Here is a 23,130-nt window from a genome sequence, read left to right as displayed (position 1 = left end):
AATTGCATTTGCACCTCCACTATGCACACTAGCTTCAGGGAAGATGCATATGCTTACCCCTTGTCTCCAGCAGCTGGTACCAGGCGCCTGGGCTTGTAACTCATATTCCTGCTCCAGGTGCTGGCACTGAGATGCCCTTCCTTGCTTCACTTACTCTCACCACCCTACTAGCTGTTTTCTGGGACACACGCTGTTCTTGTCCCAGCAGCTGTCCATCAAGACCCATACCCACTCCTGGCTGGGACTGAGACCTCCTCTTGCTTCCATTGCTGACACCACAGACCAAAGGGTGCCTACACGGCCTACAGCTCCAGCTGCTGGCGTCAAGTCTGCTCACTTTGATCTCAACAGTAGCTGGCACTTTGGACACAAAATCTACGGTGCACACAGAGATGCTCCCAAGAGGTGTGGCCTCTGCAACTACTGGTGCTGAAACCCATGCTCACTACAGTTGCTGACCCCAAATCCAATCACACCTGTCATCCTAGTTGCACATAGTCCACACAGCACTTGCATGCATGGGGTAGAGAGTGAGGCTGCACAGAGAGATAGCTAAGGGCAGACCTTAGGGATTGGGTGCAGAAGTTTCGTGTAGTCCTACAGGCCCTCCTTGGATATCCAGAAATACTCATGTTCCTTTTTGTTCCCTCCTTGTCCCTCAAGTGACCCTCTCCAAAGCCTTGCCTTGCAGATTCTGAATGGCCCATCAGTCAGAGACTAGAGACTTTGGTCTTCACTGTTGTTTCTGTTATGTCTTGTCAACCAGGATTGTTTCTCCCTGTTTATTGCTTCACCCTTTACTTGTTATCCCCTTTTGCACTGAAAAGGTCCCTGATCAGATAACACTAATGAAGCAGAGGTTCTTACCTTCCACATAGCCTTACAGTTTCATCTGGTAGGAAATAATGTACCCTCTGCGCCTTCAGCTTCTTCAAAGCAATTGGAAAAACAGACTCTGTAAAGAGAAGTATTCGGTCAGTCAGAGATGTAGAGAATGAAATTTCATGATCAAAATTATGATGGAAACTTGAACATTGTTCAGAAAAATAGAAAGATTGATTAAATCTTCCTGAGGAAATGTGCTGTGACAGGTGACTGCAAAAGATCTGAAGTATTTTTTTGTTATTTTTGGGATGAAGATGCATCTTCAGAAGCTGGAATCTATGCACAACCCTCAACAGATATATTTTCGACAAGATGTTCTCTGTGAGACCCTGGCAGGCAACAGCTGTCCCTTAGTCACTATTACAGCCATGCCAGAGTCCAATTACTATGAACATATCTGTCAGTTCAGTAAGTATGACTTTTCATTCTCATGAACTGAAAATAATGTAGAGCTAGCTCTTTACGAAAAAAAATTTGGTATTAACTTGTGCCTTGTAAAAATAGCAATATAAAATAAAGTGAATGGATTTAATTAAATTGAGTCATCAATATTCAGGATTTGCTTTGTATTTAATAATACTTATTTGTGGTAGTCAAAGAAGGATGTTTAGATATCTAAAAGTATATATAGTCTTATATTTTAAATCAGTTGCTACATATTTTTGTGTGTTACGTTTTGCAGATGACTCTTCTTGGAAAAGAATACCTGACTTCTGAGTACCTTTTTTCTCCAAGTGCTTGGGTTATTTGCTTTTCAAAAAAGCTTTCATAAAGCCAATATCTAAGCTACTGTGGTACGAAGTGAGCTTTAGTTATGACAGCATTCCTGGTTTGTTCTTCCACCGCAGTCTTTTTCTTGGCTGTTGGAAAAAACGCCATCAAAATTAGTGTATCGTAATTGTCAGTTCAAAGTACTTCTGACTGTATAATTGCCCAGTTGGATTTAAAGCTCCTTTGTGAGAATTCTGTAATTAGCAGTCCTCATAACAATATTCTGGCAAGCTCTGTCAATAATACTGATACTCATTAATACTCAACTCCCAAATACTGTGTTTTTCATTTTAATAAATGGAGCTGGCTACTGCCTCTTTTTTTCTGTTTACTGTTCTGAAACTGTTTACGTAGCTTGAATCATATTTTGAACTTCTGTGTATACTTCTTTTAGGGAATCGTCCTTACGTTTTCCTATCCGCTCGTGTACATCCTGGAGAGACGAATGCAAGCTGGGTCATGAAGGGAACACTGGAATACCTTATGAGTAATAATCCAAGTGCCCAATGTTTACGAGAATCTTACATTTTCAAAATTATTCCTATGCTCAATCCAGATGGCGTCATCAATGGAAAGTAAGCATAAGTTTACTCGCAGATATGTAACCTGTACTACTAAGTCTTTGCATCTGTTATTAAAAAAAAAAAAAAAAGAGAGAATCTAAACTAATCCTGAAAACATACAAATGTTGTACTTAATATAAAAAAAACCCCACAAAATCGCTAGGATTGTTCAATATTTTGGCTTTTTAAAGGCAGATGCACTTATACATGTATTTCAGTTTATTATAAACAGTATTTTCAGTTGTTCAAGGATAATAATAATTTCTATGTGATTGACAGGGCATTTTAATTGTCTCTCTGAAGAGACAGTCTTGGTAGGTGTAGAGTGTTATATGAAAGCACAGCTGCTTTTTGGAAAAGCTAAACAAGTTCATGGTCTCATGAAAAAGAAGAGTCCTTGTATCTGAAAGAACTTTTTATGTAACTTCTCTTCTTTTTTTTTTTTTAGTTATAGTTTTTAGAAGGATGTTATGGAAATGGCTGTTACCAAATGTTATTAAAATGGGGAAAGTTAATAGTTGTGCAGGAGAAGGGTAAGAGAGTATCTATCCTGGTTTGATTTCAGTTATTGATGGTAATTCTTTCATTTACTACCACTTTCCTTAATAAAGTTAAGGGATATTTCAGAGCCTTTTGATACTGCTATGAGTAAGCATTCAGCAGTCTACATTTACTTAGTTACAGGGAATTCATATCAACTGCAAATTTGGTATGGTGAATCTACAGTTCCATCTTGCCTAGCTATAGGTAGTATTTTAAAAGGTTTTGTGAATAAAATAACAAAAGTCAAACCAATTGTGGATTTCAGTAGAACCCTGTCTTTATATATGTAAAAGCATGTATATAACAGAACACCTGGAATTAAACCATTCAGAATACAAGTGAAAGTGTAATACAGGGACAACTAAGAAATTTGTCCCAGCAGACACAGTCTAAACACATATGTACTGAAGATGACTGCACGAACATTAATTTCTGCAAGTTTAAAAATTCTTGCTGTTAGTTTACTGAGTAGAGAGATGATCTTTCTTTGTTTACTGGGTTTTTTGGTTGTCTTTTTCTTTCTTTCTTTTTTTTTCTTCACAGCTACTTGTCTCCTAGCAACTTAATGTTTCAAGTCTTAGATTTGTTTGACAGTAGTGTTTATATTACAGAAGTCAAGACACCAAAACTGTAAAGATACCATATGTTCAAAATTAGTGATTTTGTACTAGCATTTGAATAGAGTTGCAAGCATTCATTTTCAACAGCAAATAAGCAAGATTGTTACTGACTTCATATAAGAAGCTTTAATTTATTTTTAGATTTTCTATAATATAACTTAAAACCCCCCAAACACTTCTATTATTTCACATGTTAGAAAACTGAAGTTTGTTTCTTGCCAGACTCCTTCCAAAGAAGCAGTGGTGACAATGAAAACTTGAGGTGGGGGGAGGCTTATTTAAAAGTATGATAATGCAGACTACATCATGCGTTTTTCCACCCCCCCACAATAGCCACCGTTGCTCTTTAAGTGGAGAAGATTTAAACAGACAGTGGCAAAATCCAAATCCAGATCTGCATCCCACTATTTACCATGCTAAAGGGTTACTGCAATATCTGGCTGCTATAAAACGTTTACCTGTGGTGAGTATGTGTGTGTAAGCAATTCTGAATCTTTTTAACCTTGTCTGTGTAGCTAGTCTGTAAAGTAAACATTTTAATATGATCCTGTAAACAGTGTCATGCTTAACTTTGACTTGGAGAACTGGTCTTCTGCAAAACTTTAGATCTAAATCTGTTTGCTTTGCTAGGGTAGAAGGCTAAACCTTCCTTAGATGAATCCTACATTCTTTGTCTTAATGGACAAGTTAATTTTATAAAGAGTTGTGTTTCCTAATTCTTTGGAACTTTCAACAGTACAAATGAAATTTTTTTATTTGTCCTTCTACTGCTTTTATAAAATGTTAATTCCATATGCCTTGGCTTTATTTTGCCAAATGATTTATTGCAGGTTTACTGCGATTATCATGGTCACTCTCGTAAAAAGAATGTATTTATGTATGGCTGCAGCATCAAAGAGACAATGTGGCACACAAATGTTAATGCTTCCTCTTGTGACCTGATGGAAGACCCTGGTTACAGAGTAAGTTTGACATTTCTACACTTGGCATGAGTTTGGAATGTACTTTTCAAATAACTTCCCAAGATTATTCTGTGCACAAAGTGACTTTATATGATAAGCAGGCTTATTTAGAATTATCTATTTTTAGTACATGAGTATAATTCAAAGTATTTTGAGAGCTTTAAACATTGTACGCTAATACAGCTAAGGATTTACTGATAGTAGAGTGCTTTATTTTTTTGAGTCTTTGTACAAATATGTGGTTTTTTGTGTTCAACATTAGCATTATAGTGAATAAATGGAAAATATGCTTCTGTGAATATAGAATTACTGGATGAAAAAAGAGTCATTTAAGCATGATAAACAGTATTCCAGGAACAAGAAAATAAAAATACTGAACTGCTCTGAGAAACACTAATTTTTGTGTATGGGAAATGGGCAAGGTTCCTCTTAAAGACGTACAGTTAAGGCATGTGCCCCTAATACATATATATGATAAACTTGCTCAAACACCATCCACTGCCTTGTATAAGCTTTCAAAAATTCCACAAGATTTAAAGATTAATGTTACCTGTTTCTTCTGCGTAATTCCACTGCCGCCTTGTGGCAACTGCAGATCTGTGCACTCTTAAGCGTCCAAACCCCGTGATGAAATACATCTTGGGGGTTTGATGAGATGCAGAGTTGAGCTTGAAGGGCTGTGAATGCACAGTTGTTATGCATCCATGAGTGTGATTGAGTACAGATGCTTTCAGATATTTTTTTTTCTCAAATCTTCCTCACTTTAAAAAAGAATAATCTATCGCTCCTTGATTTTCTTGTGTTACTATCTGGGTATTGAGTCCAATGCCATTCACATCTGCTGCTCAACATGTTTGTATGGGGTTTTGCCACTTCAGCCTCCACTACCAAAAGACAATAGTAAGTGTAGTGGGGGAAATGCCTTTTGGTTTCAAAAAGGCGAACTGAAATGTTTGGGCAAGCTTACGCTAATAATGATATATGTAGTATTGAAATAGAAAATTCAGAGTGGTCTTGTGTCTTGGCTTAACTGATACAAATGAAAGCTGGAAAGAACGTTGTCACTTAGCGTTAGTTGAATACATACATTTGCATAACCTTATCTTGATTCTTTCCAAAGTTGCCACGTAAGCAGTTATATTGAACTGTAATTCCTGTTCTTGAAATTAAATATGCACCTGGTACTTTGCTGAATACAAATTAATTTTGCGTACTATAAAATACTGCCTGTGTTAAGCCTGCAAATTGGATTGCTGAAACTGAATTAAATTAATTAATTATATGGGGTATGTAGTACAGTTAGTTTGAGCAAAGTTAGTTTAGTGAATTAGGAGATGGTGATCACCAGAAGAATACTTTTGTATCTTGATACTTGCCCACATGACTAACAATTTTAGAGAATGAGTCTTAAAAAAAAGATAAAATTTAGTAAGTAGGACATGGCAAACCTGTTGTCACTTGAACACACCGTGTTATGAAAACTCAGGATGGAAAAATATTTTCATTCTTGTTCTTTTAATTCAGAGTGCAGCAAAATTCTCTGATAACAGTTTGTAATTGTGTATTTCCCTCGCCCTTGCTTGCGTAAGTGAAGTAAAAGGATCGCTGTGTTTTCAAATTGCTGTCCTGCAGGCACTCCCCAAGATCCTGAGTCAAACTGCCCCAGCATTCTGCATGGGCAGCTGCAGCTTTGTAGTGGAAAAGTCTAAGGAATCTACAGCACGAGTTGTTGTCTGGAGAGAGATAGGAGTACAAAGGAGCTACACAATGGAAAGCACGTTATGTGGATGTGACCAGGGCAAATATAAGGTAAGAAAACATATCAGTTAAACTGTTCTTGCTTTATAATTTCTTCTGTTTGCATTGGTATCTTGTTCTACAGTTCCTCTTGCTTGCTTTAAACTTCTAAAACTCTTCTGTGTACACTAATATTAGAGTGACATTATATCATTTATAATATTATAGTTTGCGTAACAGACTTCAGCTGTCACTTAACATCCCCCATCCCCTAATATGTTATGCTTATCGGCTGTTTTAACAAGATTAATATTAATTATTGCTTGCAACACATATGTACGCATGTAGTTAAAAAAATCAGAACTGTTCTTTCTATTAGATGACTAAAATTGGGTAGTAATAAATACCAATATTAGAACAAAAATCTCCTTTACACATGGTCATTTCAGACTTCACCATAGCAGTTCATGGTTCCTCAGTGGACACTTAGTAGCATCCCTTACAGAATTTTACTGTGTAGCTGCGGAAACACACTTATAAATCAAACCACTTTAATATCAGCTTACCAGAACTACAAATTACACATCTCTGAACTCATCATTATTGGTTGACTTCTTGACTTAAAACTTGTTTTCAATGTATCTCCTTCAAAAGTGTTAGTGGGGCTGGATATTTGAAAACAAAAGGTGACCCTGTTCATAGTTTCTCACTAGCAGAAAACTTACTTCAAAGAAAATACTGGTAGGGGAAAAGAGGGTAACAACAGCCCTAGCATCTGATCTCCACTTTCTGTCACTGGGTTAAATTTAGCTACAAATTGAAACAAGTCTTTAAAATGAACATTCATGGAATAAGTCAGTTTCCTCTGCTTGAAAATAACTTAGGAATGCTAACCAAGAAAAAGCCCACGAACCTTGATTAAGGTGCTTGTCAAAAAGAGGACCAGAAGGCTGCAATCAAGGAGTGGAGCAGGACAGAAACAAAACAAAAAGTTAAGTTGGAGCCATGTATATTTAATGTATTAATGCATGCTCCAACACCCATGCTTATCTCCCTAGGAGATAAGAAGGAGGACAGTTTGGCAGGAATTTCAGTAGGTCTGTAACTACTAAATGAATGAGTTAATTTTGTCAATTAACAACACAGGTGTTCCTGCTATTGTCAGAATATTCCATTGTTCCTCAGATGACATAACTATGGAGCTTTGAAAAATGGCTAAGTTATCCAACTTGCTCATTTTGGAACTTCCAGAATATTCTGAAACAATCTTCATGGCTTTAGCAGTGTTGGTACAGAAAGTTCTTAAGAAACGTGAATTGAAGATGGTTTGCGGGCAAACTTTTCGATTTGCTTCACCTGCAGAGCCCTTCAGGAAGGGAGGAAAAAATGGCTGAATTCTGTGGAAAAATTATTTCCTCAAAAAGGAAGAGCATTCTTCTGTGTAATATAAATTCGCTGATGAGACAAAATTTTTGTTCTGTCATTCATTTCATTTGGAATAAAACAATTTGTGAAGTCTTAGTCATCCTCTGAAAATATAGGAAGATTCTTTGGTTTTTTCCTCACTATGATAATGCTCAGGCTTACTATGAAAATGTCTGAAGCACTTTTCCAGTCGTCTTCTGGTTTGGCATCATCGATAAATATTGTTCAAAGCACAAAGAGAATTACTCAACAATTTCTGTTTTTTGTGGAAGAAATGCTGTCTTTGCCAAAGCTGGATATTCTCAGGACACCGGTTTTTATTATTTTTTATTTTACTCAGAAAATGGTCATACTAGACTATTTTCAGCCAGGAAGCTGTTGAACTGGAGTTAGCAATCCTTACTTGAACTTAGAATCCCTGGTGATAGAGTTGTCTCTTGAAGCAACCTTGTTTTAACTGCTTGCGTGGCACCTTTGTTCTGTGTTGAGAATTAGTACTGCAAGTATTGATCAGTCATCTGTGATTCAAGACACCAAAAACCAAGCGTTTGGATGCAAAGATGCTCCAAGATCTACAACGGAGCATAATTAAGACGCCAGACAAAAGAAGAATTTCTTCAGTAATTGAAACCACCTGAAAACTGAAATCAGTCCCTTTCCTGACTGGAGATTAACAAGCTTGAGAGTATTGCTTAATTTTTAAGTAAATCAAGAAGATTTTATTATCTGGCAATTTTATGATGCGTGTAAAGAGACGACGTTAGGAGATACAGATTCAGTCAACAAACTTTGTCAGTTACTGTGATTCTTCAGTCTCCAGATTTTGAATTCTCAAAAATGATCACATCTTTGTAGCCTCTGCTGAATTAGAAAGCAGAAGAAAAAGATGATGTCTTACTGTCCAGCTGACATAGTATGGCTGTTCTCAATTTATTAAGTACATATTACAGGAATGTTCTTCTCAACTTGAGGTCACATTCTGTTATGCCTTTGCTTTGCATCTGTGCTTTCAGGTAGCAAAGTTCATCGCTGAGGTGTTCTATTCATATGAAGGTATTCTCATGACATGTTTAGTAAGGAGGACTTCAGCCTGCCATCTGAAATGTTACTGTCCAGAAGGAAAACGGTTGTATGAAATGTAAAGAAAAAAGAATGAAATTCCATCCATGTTTAAAAATAACAAAAAAAAAAGCAGCTGCTACTTCCAGGTGGCTTGTGCATAAAAGCAATGCGTGTAACACTTCAGGAACTTTAATAGGCCACAGTTAAAGGTTCTAGAACAACAGTTGAAGGTGATTAGAAGATCAAGAAGAGTGTAATTGAAGGCTTCAGTGAAAAAGAACTTCACCTCAGCTCCCTGAGTTAGGGCAACTGTTCATTATTATTTCCTGAAACATTCTTTGAGTCTCTTGCTTCATGGAAATTAAGAGATTTGGCTGATGGAAGAATAACAATGCATTAAGAAATGTGGTGTTTGGCAGCTGCATGTTATTGCATTCTCCGATGTGATTTAAAGAAATGACAGAAGTAAATATAGAGTTTGGCATGGGCTTTTAGCGCCAAGTATGTAGACCTTCCAGTATAGTAAGTGCAAATTTTATTGTCCAGGCATTTCACAGTTATCCACCTGCAATCTGATCCATTTAGGTCTCTCTTTAGTTACATCCTCTTTCTGCTGTGCTCAAAATAGCAGCCACGGAACATGCACACGCTGTTTATCTTTCTAACAATTGTCTTTGCACCTTCTTTCCTACTGTGTTCTTGTCCTTTTTCAACTTACAGCCACTCCTATTATACTGTCTGTAAGGAATCTTTCAACTAACGATAACTTCTTCAGCAACAGATGTAGACAATGATTGGAAAAGTTTCTGAACCATCAAGTTGTGCACATCAGTAATCTGAGTAACAGTAAGATTACTGTTACCCTTCTCCTTCCTCTTCTGCATACTTGTTGCCTCTTGTCCTTAATGTTATTTTAATCTCTTTGGGGCAGGGACTGTGTCTTCCTGTGATTAGCGTAGTGGAGCCCCAGCTATGATTGGGGTCTTCGAATGTTACTGACGTGCAAACAAATACAAAACAAAAACAAAAAATTGGCCTCTGTGGATAAGGTACTGCACTGGGAGTGAGGAGAACTGATTTCTGTTCCCAGCGGGGTCAGTGACATGCTGTGAGACACTGTGCAAATCGCTTCAACCCTCTCTGCCTCCATTTCTCCATCAGTAAAGTGAGGATAATTCTTCCTTTATTAATAAAGTGCTTTGAAACCTACAGCACAAAAGCATTATAAAAGAGGTGAGTAGCATTACTATTAACAATAATACTAAAATATCCAACTCTTGTTCACTGCTAACAGGTTTCTGTACCATTTGGCTGGAGGATGGCACTGTTTAGAATAGTGGATATAACTTTAGCTATCTTGTTTGTTGTATCTACCTTGTGCTAAAAAGCACCTTGTTTATGAAGAACTACGGAGTTAAAAAAAAACTCACAAGAAAAATAAAATCAAACTTGCCATTTGTGAAGTGTGCATATGTTCAAAACAGAAGTACATAAAGAATGTGGAGACTGTACCATTTCTGGAGCAACATAACACTTTCTTTTAAACCTTGCATTTTAAAATACATTTTAAAATGGCAACATATACAAAGCATGTGTGCGTGTGTTAGCGTTTAGTAAAAAAAATTGCTTCTCCATTCTTTTTGCTTCATGTCTTTTTCTACTTGATGATTTAGCTTACCACCAATTCCTGGAGGTTCTGCTTCTCTGATTGTTTTGTCAAAGCTGCTTTTTAACTACCCGTTACCTTAAGAGGCTTAGAAGATCAAAAGAAAGGAGGAGATTGAGTTGGGTTGTGACATAGAATTTGTTAGTGTATATACAGTCAGTACTGGCCAATTCCATAAGCATTGAGGGTCACTCTGGAATGGCAGGGGTTAAGAAGGGAGCTTTAGATACCATCTAGTCCAACCTCCCTGCCAAGGCAGGTTCAACCTGCTTTGCAGGTGCAACTCCCTGCCAAGAACAGGTTGCACAGGAATGCATCCAGTTGGGTTTTGAATATCTCCAAAGAAGAATTCTACAACCTTTCTGGGCAGCCTGCAACCCTCAAAGTAAAGTAGTGTTTCCTTACATTGAGATGGAATTTCCTGTGTTTCAGCTTGTGTCTGTTGACCCTTACGCTATCACTGGGCACCACTGAAAAGAGTCTGACCCTGGCTTCTTGACACCCACCCTTTAGATACTTATAAGCATTGATGAGTTCCCATCTCAATCTTCTCTTCTCCAGGCTAAACAGACCCAGGTCTCTCAGCTATTCCTCCTAAAAGAGATGCTCCATTCCCTTGATCATCTTCCAGTGGACTCTCTCCAGCAGTTCCTTGTCTCTCTTGAACTGAGGAGCCCAGAACTGGACACAGTACTCCAGATGTGGCCTCACCAGGGCAGAGTAGAGGGAGAGGATAATGTTCCTCAGTCTGCTGGCCACAGTTATTTTAATACACCCCAGGAGACCATTTACATTCTTGGCCACAAGGGCACATTGCTGCCTCATGGACAACCAGGAATCCCAGGTTCCTTTCTGCAGAGCTGCCTTCTGTCAGGTCGGCCCCAAACCTGTGCCGGTATATGGGGTTGTTCCTCCCAAGGTGCAGGACCCTACATTTGCCCTCATTGAGCAGCATTGGGTTCCTCTCTGCTCAACTTTCTAGCCTGTTCAGGTCTCGCTGAATGGTGGCACAGCCTTCTGGTGTGTCAGCCACTTCTCCCGGTTTTGTATCAGTAAACTCTCTGAGGGTTGACTGTCCCCTCATCCAGGTGGGGAACACCGTTAGTTACAGGCCTCCAACTCTTGGCCACAAGGGCACATTGCTGCCTCATGGACAACCAGGAATCCCAGGTTCCTTTCTGCAGAGCTGCCTTCTGTCAGGTCGGCCCCAAACCTGTGCCGGTATATGGGGTTGTTCCTCCCAAGGTGCAGGACCCTACATTTGCCCTCATTGAGCAGCATTGGGTTCCTCTCTGCTCAACTTTCTAGCCTGTTCAGGTCTCGCTGAATGGTGGCACAGCCTTCTGGTGTGTCAGCCACTTCTCCCGGTTTTGTATCAGTAAACTCTCTGAGGGTTGACTGTCCCCTCATCCAGGTGGGGAACACCGTTAGTTACAGGCCTCCAACTCTATCTGCACCACTGATCACAACCCTCTGAGTTCTGCCATTCAACCAGTTCTCAATCCACCTCACTGTACTCCCATCTCACCCATGATTCCTAAGCTTACCTATGAGGATGTCATGGGAGACAGTGTAAAAAGCCGTGCTGAAGTCAAGGTAGACAACATACACTAACACCATTCAACCAGTTCTCAATCCACCTCACTGTACTCCCATCTCACCCATGATTCCTAAGCTTACCTATGAGGATGTCATGGGAGACAGTGTAAAAAGCCGTGCTGAAGTCAAGGTAGACAACATACACTAACACGAGCTGTTCCATCACCTTACCAGGGATGGAGGTGAGGCTGACCGGCCTGTAGTTTCCAAGGTCCTCCTTCTTGCCCTTTTTGAAGACAGGAGTGACATTGGCTTTCCTCCAGTTCTCAGGTACCTCTCCTGTTCTCCATGACCTTTCAAAGAATATGGAGAGCAGCTGCATAATAACATCCGCCAGCTCCCTCAGCACTTGCAGGTGCATCCCATCAAGGCCAGCAGATTTGTGGGTGTCAAGTTTGCTCAAATGATCCCTAACCCAATCCTTTTCGATCAAGGGAGAATCTTCTTTGCTCCAGTCGCTCTCAGCCACCTTCAGAGTTTGGGTTTCTGAGGGCTCGCCTTAGTAGTAAAGACTGAAGCAATGAAGGCATTCAGTAACTCCACCTTCTTTGCATCTTTTGTCATCAGGGCACCTGCTCCCTCAGCACTTGCAGGTGCATCCCATCAAGGCCAGCAGATTTGTGGGTGTCAAGTTTGCTCAAATGATCCCTAACCCAATCCTCTTCGATCAAGGGAGAATCTTCTTTTCTCCAGTCCCTCTCTCCCACCTTCAGAGTTTGGGTTTCTGAGGGCTCGCCTTAGTAGTAAAGACTGAAGCAATGAAGGCATTCAGTAACTCCACCTTCTTTGCATCTTTTGTCATCAGGGCACCTGCCTCGTTCAGCAGCGGGCCCACATTTTCCCTAGTCCTTTTGCTACTAATGTGCTTGAGGAAGCTCTTCTTACTGTCCTTGACCTCCTAAATACTCTGCAGAGGAAAGTGCCTTGGTATATCATTCAATTTAGAAAACAGCTATAGCTTTTGATACTTTATGTTTGTTGTTTTTAATTACTAAATGTGTGAATAAATGCTGTCAATTAATATATGTAGTCTCTAACTTACAGGAGGAGAAGAGATGTTTGTGTTAAGGAGTAATTTTATTACCTTAAATAATGTTATTTGTATGTCAGAACATAGCAATGAACTTGATCAAAACTACGATATGAATTCACTCGTTTTTTTCTTTCTGATGGAATTTATGTTGAAGAATCTTGTATTTGAAATTTTAGTACTTTAATTTCCTTTTTATAAACATTGTCTCAAGTTCTTAAAATAATTTATGCTTACGAACTTGGACGTGATCTCTGTCTCTCTTCCAGTGTGACTGGGTTAAGTCCTGTTAATATTAAGGTGCTAAAAGCATAGACTAGGAAGCTCCAAAGAAATGTGAATTTGTCCAGAAATGTGTATTCAGCCTTAGAGGAATCATGTTGTTACTCTCTTGAGTTTTCTCTGATGCTCTTGCTAAGTGCTTACTCTAAAGTTCTTATTTGTTCTGTCTTTAGACCTAGAAAGTGTATTAAATAAAATAACTTAATGCGTTCTAAATTGTAATTCTGCAGTATACGTGAGTCCATCTGCATGTACCTATTTTGTATTTTTAAATCTTATTTTAAATTAGGGATTGCAGATAGGGACAAGAGAACTGGAGGAGATGGGAGCAAAGTTCTGTGTTGGCTTACTGCGTTTGAAAAGAATGGCCTCTCCTTGGGAATACAACCTGCCTTCTAGTCTGTTGGATATTGAAAATGAGCTGATTGAATCAAGCTGTAAAGTGACAAGGTAGTGCACATTTATTATATTTACCTTTTTTTTTTCAAGACGTTGCAGTTTCTCAAGTAACGTAAAGATTCTCTCAGAAATGTTCTTCCACTCATCATAAAAACTGTTGATGTGTTGTGACCTGTTAGTGTAGCATTAATCTGAATATATCTCAGTCCTACTGTGTTAATTCAGTTGCTTCAAACATTTGAAGAAAGCAGTAACTACAGAGTTGGGCTATATGTCACATTTGTTGCTGAGATAAACACTGGCAATTTTGATGTCATTGGGGAGTTATTACATGTGGTAAAACCCATTAGTTTTTAGGTTTGAATTTTCTCTTTGAGAGCATTTCTTTTTATGTTGCTGGCTACAGTATTAAAAATACATTTTGACAGACTTAAAGTACTTGAGTTAAAGCACTGGGAGATCTGTAAGTTTTTCTTCCAAACATTTTGTTTTCCCCTTTGGTAGAGATATATAAAAATATTTAAAGAATTTAAAACTTGTGAAATAAGGTTTAGGTCACAAAAGAAATGTATTGTATCTGCTCAGTAGCTAGCTTATTAAGTTGCCAATTCTTAAAATTAGAGATAGATTTGCAAAAGTATGCATACTATTGCAATATTGCATATTACACTATTTGTGTAATTCATCACTGAAGTATCCACATGTACACAGTAATTGGGAATGCACAGCAAATAAATTATTCCAAATGTGCAAGCATCTCTTTCTGAAAATCTGGTTAGAAATTAAATAAAGCAGAGTTCCCTACTGCAGAGAAACATTAAATTAGAAAAGAGTAAGATTTACGCACTCTGATATGTTACCATTGGAATAGAGCCAAAAACATGTTTACAGTGGCTTTGGTTGTAGCTCCAACTTAGCTGAAGCAATACTATGACAATTTGGGGAAAAAATGAAATTTATTATTGATTTTGTGCAACTGTAACAAGGAGGTGCTTGAGACTAAGACTTTGATTAGATGCTAAACTAATAAGCAATTTATCCGTAGACAATGCAAAACTAGCAGAGGTATGGGAGGGCATCTGTGGTACCCTATGGAAGGCAGAGATGATGTTTAGTTCCAGCATTTAAATACGTGTTTTCGGTACTGGGAGAGACTGCAGCTTGTGTTCATGCTTAGCATCTGCAGATAATAATGAAAAGCGAAGTGTAAGCTAAAAGGTGATAAGAAAAATAGGAGGAACTTAAGAAAGTGTTTAACGTTGTGATGCATAGATATCTATCACTCTAGTGATGACTAGATCCCCCAATATCAGGGGATCATGTTTGTAAGCTCTGTAACCACCCCGATATCTTCTGGAGGAACAACACAGCAAGGCATCAGCAGTCCAGGAGATTTCTGGAGAGCATCAATGACAACTTACGGACCCAAGTGATACAAGAACTAACAAGGAAAGGTGCTCTGCTGGATCTGGTATTCAGAAACAAGGACGTTGGGATGTAAACGTTGAAGGCAGCCTTGTCTGCAGTGACCATGAGATGGAGTTTAGGTTCCCAAGAGGAGGAAGCAGGGCAAAATAGGCAAGGTGACAGCACTGGACTTTGGGTGAGCACACTTTGGTCTCTTCAGGTATCTGCTTGGAAGAGTCCCATGCTATAACATGCTGGAGGGAAGAGGGCACCAAAAAAGCTGGTGGATGTTCAAACACCACAGCCTCCAAGCTCAAGAGCAGTCCCTCCCCATGAGTAGAAACTTAAGCAAAAATGCCATGAGTTCATGGATGAATGAGAGGCTCCTGGCAAAACTCAAACATGTAAAGGAAATACATAGAAGGTAGAAGCAGAGACAGGTAACCTGGGAGGAATATAGAGGCAATGTCTGAGTATGCAGAGACATGGCTAGGAACGATAAAGTCCACCTGGAGTTGAATCTGGCTGAGGTACTGAATGGCTTCTTCACCTTTGTCTTTACTAGCAAGACTAGATTTCAGTAATTGAAGGACCCAGAGACTGGGGAAAGTCTGAAGCAAGGAAATCTCACCCCTGGTGGAAGAGGAGTGTGTTGCAGAATATTTAAGCAAACTGAACTTCGGTAAGTCCATCGGTCCTGATGACATGCACCCACAAATGCTACCGGAATTGGCTGACGTCACTGCAAGGTTACTGTCAATAATCTTTGAATGATCGTGGTGATTGGGACAGGTGCCTGAAGACTGGAGGAAAGCGAACATCATTCCTATCTTCAAGACCAAGGAGGAATGCCCAAGTAACTACAGGCTGGTCAGCCTCACTTTGATCCCTGGGAAGACGATGAAACAACTAATCCTGAAAGCATTTCCAGCCACATGAAGGAGGAGGAGATCATAAGTAGTTAACACAGATTCACTAAAGAAAGTCATGCTTGACCAATCTGAAAACCTTCTACAATGAAATGATTGTCTTGGTAGATATGGGGAATGAAGTGGATATTGACTGCCTTGACTTCAGTAAGGTTTTTGATGCTGTGTGCCATAGGATCCTTAGAGAGAAGCTGATGAAGTATGGCTTGGATAGGCAGACAGTGAGGTGGATTGAAAACTGGCTGAACAGCTGGTAATTATCAGAAGCACAAAGTCTGGTTGGAGGCCCGTAACTTGCAGGTGTACCCCAGAGGACAATACTGGCTCTGCTCCTGTTTAACATCTGCATTAACAACCTGAATAATGGGGCAGATTGTCCAAAGTGCAAGTTTCCAGACAATGATGGACTAGGAGTGGCACATCCAGAGTGACCATAACAGGCTGTAGAAATGGGCAGGCAGGAATTTCATGAAGTTCGACAAGAAGTGTAAAGTCCTGCACCTGGGGGGGAGCAACCCCGTGCACCAGTACATGCTGGGGGTTGACTGTCTGGATAGCAGCTTTGTAGAAAAGGCCATAGAGGTCACAGTGGACACCAAGTTGAACATGAGCCAGCAATGTGCCCTGGCTGCAGAAGGCTAGTGGTTTCCTGGGCTTCATTAGGAAGAGTGTAGCCACCACTTCAAGGGGTATGATTCTCCCCCTCTCCTTAGCACTGGTGAGGCCACACCTGGAGTACTGTTTCTAGCTCTGCATTTGCTGGAATGCAGAGCTGGACAAGAGAAACATGGGCATACTGGAGAAGTCCAGTGAGATGATGGACTGAAGCATCTTCCGTAGGAGGAAAGACTGGGAGAGCAGGGACTCTGAGTCTGGAGAAGAAAGCTCAGGGAGCATTTTATCAAGGTGTACGGATACCTGAAGGGAGATTGGGAAGAAGACAGAGTCAGGCTCCTTCCAGTGGCATCTGGTGACAGACTGACAGACAATGAGCACAAACTATAGAAGAAATTCCATTTAAGCATTATATATATAATGGTTATAGATATATTTGTTGTGAGGGTGCTAAAATGATGAAACAAGTTTCCCATAGGGGACATGGAGCCTTTATCCCTAGAGATATTCAGAAGATGTCTGGACATGGACCTTGGCAACCTGCTGTAGGTAGCCCTGATAGAGCAGGGGTGCTGAACAAGATCACCTCCAGAGGTCCCTTTTACCTCAGCCATTCTGTGGAAAGGGGGACATGTCTGCAAGTCTATCTTCAAAAGATACTGAGTGCTGGTGTCATGGGCAGCTTCAAATTGGAGTGCTAATTTACGTAATTAGAATACAGGGTTCTAATATAACAATCTAATTGTATTTTTCTTCCTCAGAACTTCTATAGCCATGCTCCTGATCCCTTGGCACTTCGGTCATATATATGCTTTAATAATTTGGAAATACGAATTCTTCCATAAATGCAGGCTGACTGTAAGCGGTTTCACTTGACAGCTCTTGTAGATAGCCTCTAAACGGTAGTCTTTCAGCAAGGGAACGTTTCTTTTTTGAGTTTCCTGTGTGCATTGATTCAGCATGTTGAATGTCAAAATGTAATACTGACATGTTACATCTATTAATCATGTTTTCCAGTTTTTGAATATTGTATATTTTTTGCATTTGCAGCTAGTATTATATGTTAATGAGACTATAATATTTTTCCCATCCGTGTGACATCACTGTCAATTTTGTTAGAACTAAGGTTCAGTATATACGTGTCTCTTTGAAATATTAAACTGCAGTTATGGCATTTTGAATCAAGATATGGTTGTGAGTAAATAATTGTCAGCATGGCATTGAAAAACAGCCCTGCATTTCCACAAAAGTTTCTATTAATAGCTGACTCAGATATGGAATCTTTCTTTTCTATTGTCTCTGTGGAGAAAGTTAGCATCCCAGTTCACAGATAGTTAGTGGCTGTTCTTTGGAAAAAAATATGTGCTGGATTTCTCAGTTTGTTAATGTTGCTCATGATGGAGTGGCCTTAAAACTGCAGCTGCTGAATTGAGGAATGCCGTATGACACATCAAAAACACTTCAGTATCAGGATGTGATAAAAAAGGGTGAGGAGTCACATCTGAGCCAGCCTTCTAACATACCACTTTGCATGAACACATGCACAAAAAATCAAATTTTAAAGATATTTGAAGGAAGTGGATTAAAAATGTAACTATAGTTCTTTTATTTCTTCTCTTATTTCCAGGGTAGTGCGGCAAGAAGCAATTTACCACTCCAGTTAAGGTTTTAACTGGTGTGCAAAGTGTAGATAGCTAGATGCGTTTGTGGTAAGGAAGTAGAAAAGTGTTGTCTAGATTAAATGTTGGTGCTAAATGTTACCTTAAACTAAGAACAGGATTACTGCTTTCTAATACTTCTGAAATTTTTAATAGATCAGCACAATCATTTATTGAGAGAGATTTTCTCGTGTCAGTGAAACTAAATTTTACAGTAAAGGTAATGGTTATGGTCCTGATTCTGGAATAGTATTTCTATAGTTAGTCTATACACAAGTTGATCAGCTTCTTTGAAAGTATGTACAGGCATAAATATAATCCTCTGGAGCTAATAATTTTCCCCTAATCATAATCTTTGGGTGTTACACAGCTACAGATGGTGAAAAGTAATTACCAAATGCTTCTGCACTAAAGAAGTTAAGGCAGTGGATAAAAGATCAGATTCTGTGCATTGCTAAATGCACACTGAGACCTTAATTGGAGAAATCTGTTAAAAACTGTTTAGATTTTTCTGTCTGATGGCTTTGTTTCTTAAATTTATTAAATGTAAATCTAATTTATTAATGCTAAAATAGAAAAATAGGTAGCATGAAGTGAGAAAATAGGTACCTTGCTCTCAGTGTTCATTTAGCAATATTGTATATCTATTTGAGAACCTGGGATGGAAAAACTGAATGTGTAAATTCCAACAACTTATCTTTAAAATGTGACATTAAGAGTGAAATATATTGTGTACCAGAGATTTATTTCATTGACTTCAGTGGAAATCCTTTTTATTTAAAAAGTGGGAGTGGAATCAGAGACTTAACAGGGAACGTTTTTCAGAGAAAAGTACAAACTGTACTGCACTGTCTGTGTCACTACTGGAGTATTTTTCATTCTTTGCTAAAGGGATTAATACTGCCAAAGGTGGAATAAGGAGATGGTCCGATTTTTTTTTTTCTTTTTTTTTCTTTCCAGAAGCTCAGAAGCTGAGTTCCTATCTATTCCTCAGGCCATTAGACTTTTTGCCTCAATTGCTTGGAAAAGTCTTTTGGAGCAGAGCAATTTTATTCTGCTTCCCAACAAGTAGGCCTGTATGAGAACTGGGCCAGATATCCTTGGCGTCCAAGTTTCCTGTCTTTGGTAGCACTCACTGCATGTCTCAGCAAAAGTTTAAAAACCTATACAGTTTTTCGATGATGATACTCAAGGGGGAGGTCTCATGCTATTTATTTTTAGGGACTGGCTTATATTCAGAACTGAAACACATACTGTAAAACAGGTTGTAGCTAAAGGTCAGCTCTTTTATAGGATAATGGAGATACCATGTTCCTGTATTCTGGATATTATTCAAAATAAATTTTAATGTAATAGTCTTTTTTAATGAATTCTATTGAATTGAACTTTGTTCTATCTCAGGAAGTACTGGAAGAGGGCACAGTAGATAGGTATCAACGAGAACTTTCCTCCTCTTGAAAAAAATAAATTTAACAGCTGAAGAAAAGTGTCATTCAGCATGGATTTGTTCCCCCAATCTTTCACAGATTAGGGTTTTTTTTGAGTGGGGGTGGGTTCTATTTTTGCAGTATTTAAACAGTATTTTTGTATCATCACTGAACAAGTTTTCAAGGCTATGCTTTATTTCCCTTATACAATGAAAAGGAAGACTGAACACTGCCTCAAGATGTTGCAGTTCATTCAGATACCATAATCATAATTTTTCTTGTCATCTTGGGGGTGTGAGAGGCATTCCAGAACATTTTGCTAGAAGGCTACCACTAGTTTACATACTTAAAATGAGTACCAGCTCCTCAGCAAACTCTTGAGCTCTCATTTTCCCACTTCCCAGTCCAATGACGACGAAACGCAGAGAAGCTGGTGGCTGGTGTTCCTAGTTACTCTACAGCTGAAGCACAGGGGAGTTGGGCTCCTTCGCTGTATGAGACCTCACTCCTGGTTGGAGGAAAATTTTGCTTGGTAGGGTTTTTCCTCTCCCTCAGCTTCCCCTGAGCATCTCGCAACTTTTCTGTGCAGCAGAACTCCCTCTCTTATAATTAACAGGAAATAGATTTTCATTTAATGTTTTTCTATTTCATAATGCTTAAAAAAACCAGATTTTTATTAACACCTCTTGAAACCTGCATGCCAAATCTGTGAATTATGTTGTCCGTTTGTCCTTTGATTCAATCCTTGTACCCAAAGTGCTGAAGGTTTAATGTTTCTGTACAGTTCTAGACAAGATATTAAAAATATGTATCAGCTGAGGCATCTGTTTGCTAGATATCAATTCACTTGAGTCCTAGAAATATAAAAAGAGCCTTTATTGAGTAAAATTTCTATTCCTCTTCAGAGATAGTCATAGGTCAGTAGATAGTCACACAATTCCCTGCTTTATATGCCCAGACTTCCATTCCTATTATTCTATTATAATAAAAATATACTTTCCTCATACGCGATTCACAGCTCATTTCTTACCATTAGAGATGAATGAGGGGCTTCCTACAGAAGATGCAAGTAAAAAAATCATCAATAAGAAGTATCAAAGAAAGTAGGTTTTAAACAACTGTAATGTCCCTGTAATGTTAGAGTACAGCAATGAATAAGTGTAGTTATTTTATTTGTATTTTGGATGTTATTCATGTGACTTTTTTCAAAAATACAATTTTAGTGCTTTAGGGAATAAGCAAGCAAGTTTAAACATTGAAGTCTAAACATAGAAGCACTGCTTTTATTTTTTGAAAATTATTTTATTTGTTAATTTCTCAAATTCTTTTTGGTTTTACTGGTTGTATACTTAAAATGACCGAGTAAATATTAATATTTTAAAATATACCTCCAGAATTTCATTACACATAGGCTTAGTTTCCGTGAGTTCATTTTGAACCGTGGCTGAAACAGATTTGACTTAAGAAAAATAAAACAATAAGTGGATTTATTTCCCTCTGGCAGTGCACTTTAACATTTTAAGTGATGAATTAAACACTTTATTTTTCTTTAATTATTTCAAATCCATTTGCCAATGTTTTCCCCCCAGTTCCAAATGGAAAAGATTAGACTAAATGTAATACTGATCTTGTAGTAAGAATTATAGTTGTTATGCTGACAGGTTTGATAGGGTCTGTGTGCAGTGAAACAAAAACACATGACTGCAGTCATTACTGTTAGGACTTGCTGGAATTATCCTTTGTGCAATAACTTGACCTCTTTTTGGAAATTCTAGCCATTTCATTGATTGTTTTGAGGCTCATTGGTGTGTTCTAGAACATGGTGTATTTTTGTTTGTTAATTTGATTTAATTGTAGCAGAGAAGCAGGTTTGAGCTTTTGGGACCTAGCATGCTAGACTGCCAAAAGGAGCTGTGGGAAAGAAAAAAACTGATGCAAAATACATTTCCTGCACTTAATCTTACACTTGAGAAAAGACATCAGACTGATGGGGCAAGGAGTGGGTACGAGCAGTGAGAATGTGTCCAAGACATTCCTGCAAAGGGTCTCTTTCTAGGCTGCTGAAAGGAAGCTGGTTCTGTCCTACTTTATTTCCCTTGCCCTTCATAACTCTTAAACTTTGCCCAGAAATTTGCATACTTCCAGTCTCCTTCATCTAGGAGTAAAAGTTTCTTCCTTCCTAGTCTCCTGCAGTGTTTGAGCTTTTCTTGGCCTTCCTTCCAGTTCATTAGGAGTACAACTTAGTTAAAAAGAATGCATCTTATGCTGCAACTTTTGTCCTGTCTCTCCCTTTCAGAATGTTGGAAGGAAAAGCTACCTAAGATGAGACCCAGAATTTCACTGGTGGGCCTGGTGGCAGTGCCTATGCGTCAATACCTTCCTCTGGCCTAAGTGAAAGTGATTGCTTTTAGTTCTGTTTAGACTGTAGCATCAAAGTACTATTTGTCTTCTCAAGGGCAAAATAAGGAAACTAGTAATCTGGCATGGGGAGGAAATAAGGAAAAAAAAATGCTATTTTTCAAGTTTTTCTTCCACTCTTGGTAGTATGATCCAAGTATTAATCTGGGCTACATTCAATGATTGTTGCATCCAACTAATTTAATCCAATTTTGAGTTTCACAAAATGTATTTCAGGGTGACAGCACAAAGAAAGTGTTGAGATTAGTTTTTAATAGGCTGTGGAGTGAAATTTTGTAGCTCTATGGCATGGTTTGGGCTGGACTGGCCACTGAAATGAAGAGCAGATGCTCTCCCCTACCTCTCCCTGACGGGGGAAGAGAAAGAGAGAAAAGACTTAAGAGTTTAGAAAAGAGACTAAACTAACGAACTTATTAATAAAATAATAAAAGGAAATAATGAAATATATACAATCACACAAAACCGTATCAAGCTCCTGGCATGACGATCATGTCACCAGAAAGCTGATTTTGTTTTACCTCAAAGCAGGACATTCTGAAAGTGGGGATATTTAAAAGCAAGACTTAAATGGGATTTGGATATCCGGCTTCTTATAGCTTAGAAAAGAGTTGGACACATTCTGCTTTTTAGCTTTGGAAAATCCCTTGAGGAAATACCCTTACTATTTGGGAAAAACACATAGGTGAAGAGCTCCCGAGAGGGATAGCACATGTAGCTGCATGTGTGACACTGCCTACTGTAGCAGCATTGTTGATCCTTAGAAGAGAATATAGACCCTAATGGGAAATGAAAAGTATGGAGAAATTATTCCTTTATGATACTTCCTGACTCTTCCTCGTCTAAAATTTTTCTTCCCCTGGTAATGCAGTTTTAAAAGGAATCATTAGTTCTTCAGATTTTTCTCTCCTTCCTTTCCCAGCTCCCCAAGTAGCTGCAATTCTCTATAGCTTGGCAGGGAATATTTCTTAATTTTTTCTTCCAAAGTTTTAAAATGTATACACTTCCCCTGTAGTCTCAGAAAACTGCTGATCTCCATGGGGTTGAAATTGGTTATGGTTCGTGTCTGGTTTGTGGATTAATTCTTCTGTGATTGACACATAATGAAAAATCGAAGTATATCATTTTAGGGTCA

The 23,130-nt window shown here is 38.7% G+C and overlaps 1 protein-coding gene across 6 annotated transcripts in view; it reads left to right on the top strand.

Annotated features, from left to right (window-relative positions):
* AGTPBP1 (ATP/GTP binding protein 1) overlaps window positions 1-23,130 on the top strand; it is a 76,617-nt gene that overhangs the window by 46,386 nt on the left and 7,101 nt on the right. For 2 of the 6 annotated variants that reach the window (XM_014936435.1, XM_014936425.1), the window contains exons 21-26: window positions 1,140-1,293; window positions 2,051-2,231; window positions 3,716-3,845; window positions 4,213-4,344; window positions 5,977-6,153; window positions 13,435-13,595. In XM_014936435.1, coding sequence (XP_014791921.1) covers window positions 1,140-1,293; window positions 2,051-2,231; window positions 3,716-3,845; window positions 4,213-4,344; window positions 5,977-6,153; window positions 13,435-13,595 — 935 coding nt within the window. The other 4 variants (XR_001411293.1, XR_001411295.1, XM_014936449.1 and 1 more) reach the window with 4 other exon arrangements.

Source organism: Calidris pugnax, unplaced genomic scaffold (genome assembly GCF_001431845.1).
Source record: "Calidris pugnax isolate Ruff unplaced genomic scaffold, ASM143184v1 scaffold2, whole genome shotgun sequence".
NCBI lineage: Eukaryota > Metazoa > Chordata > Aves > Charadriiformes > Scolopacidae > Calidris > Calidris pugnax.
This window is presented reverse-complemented; position numbering and strand designations above follow the sequence as displayed.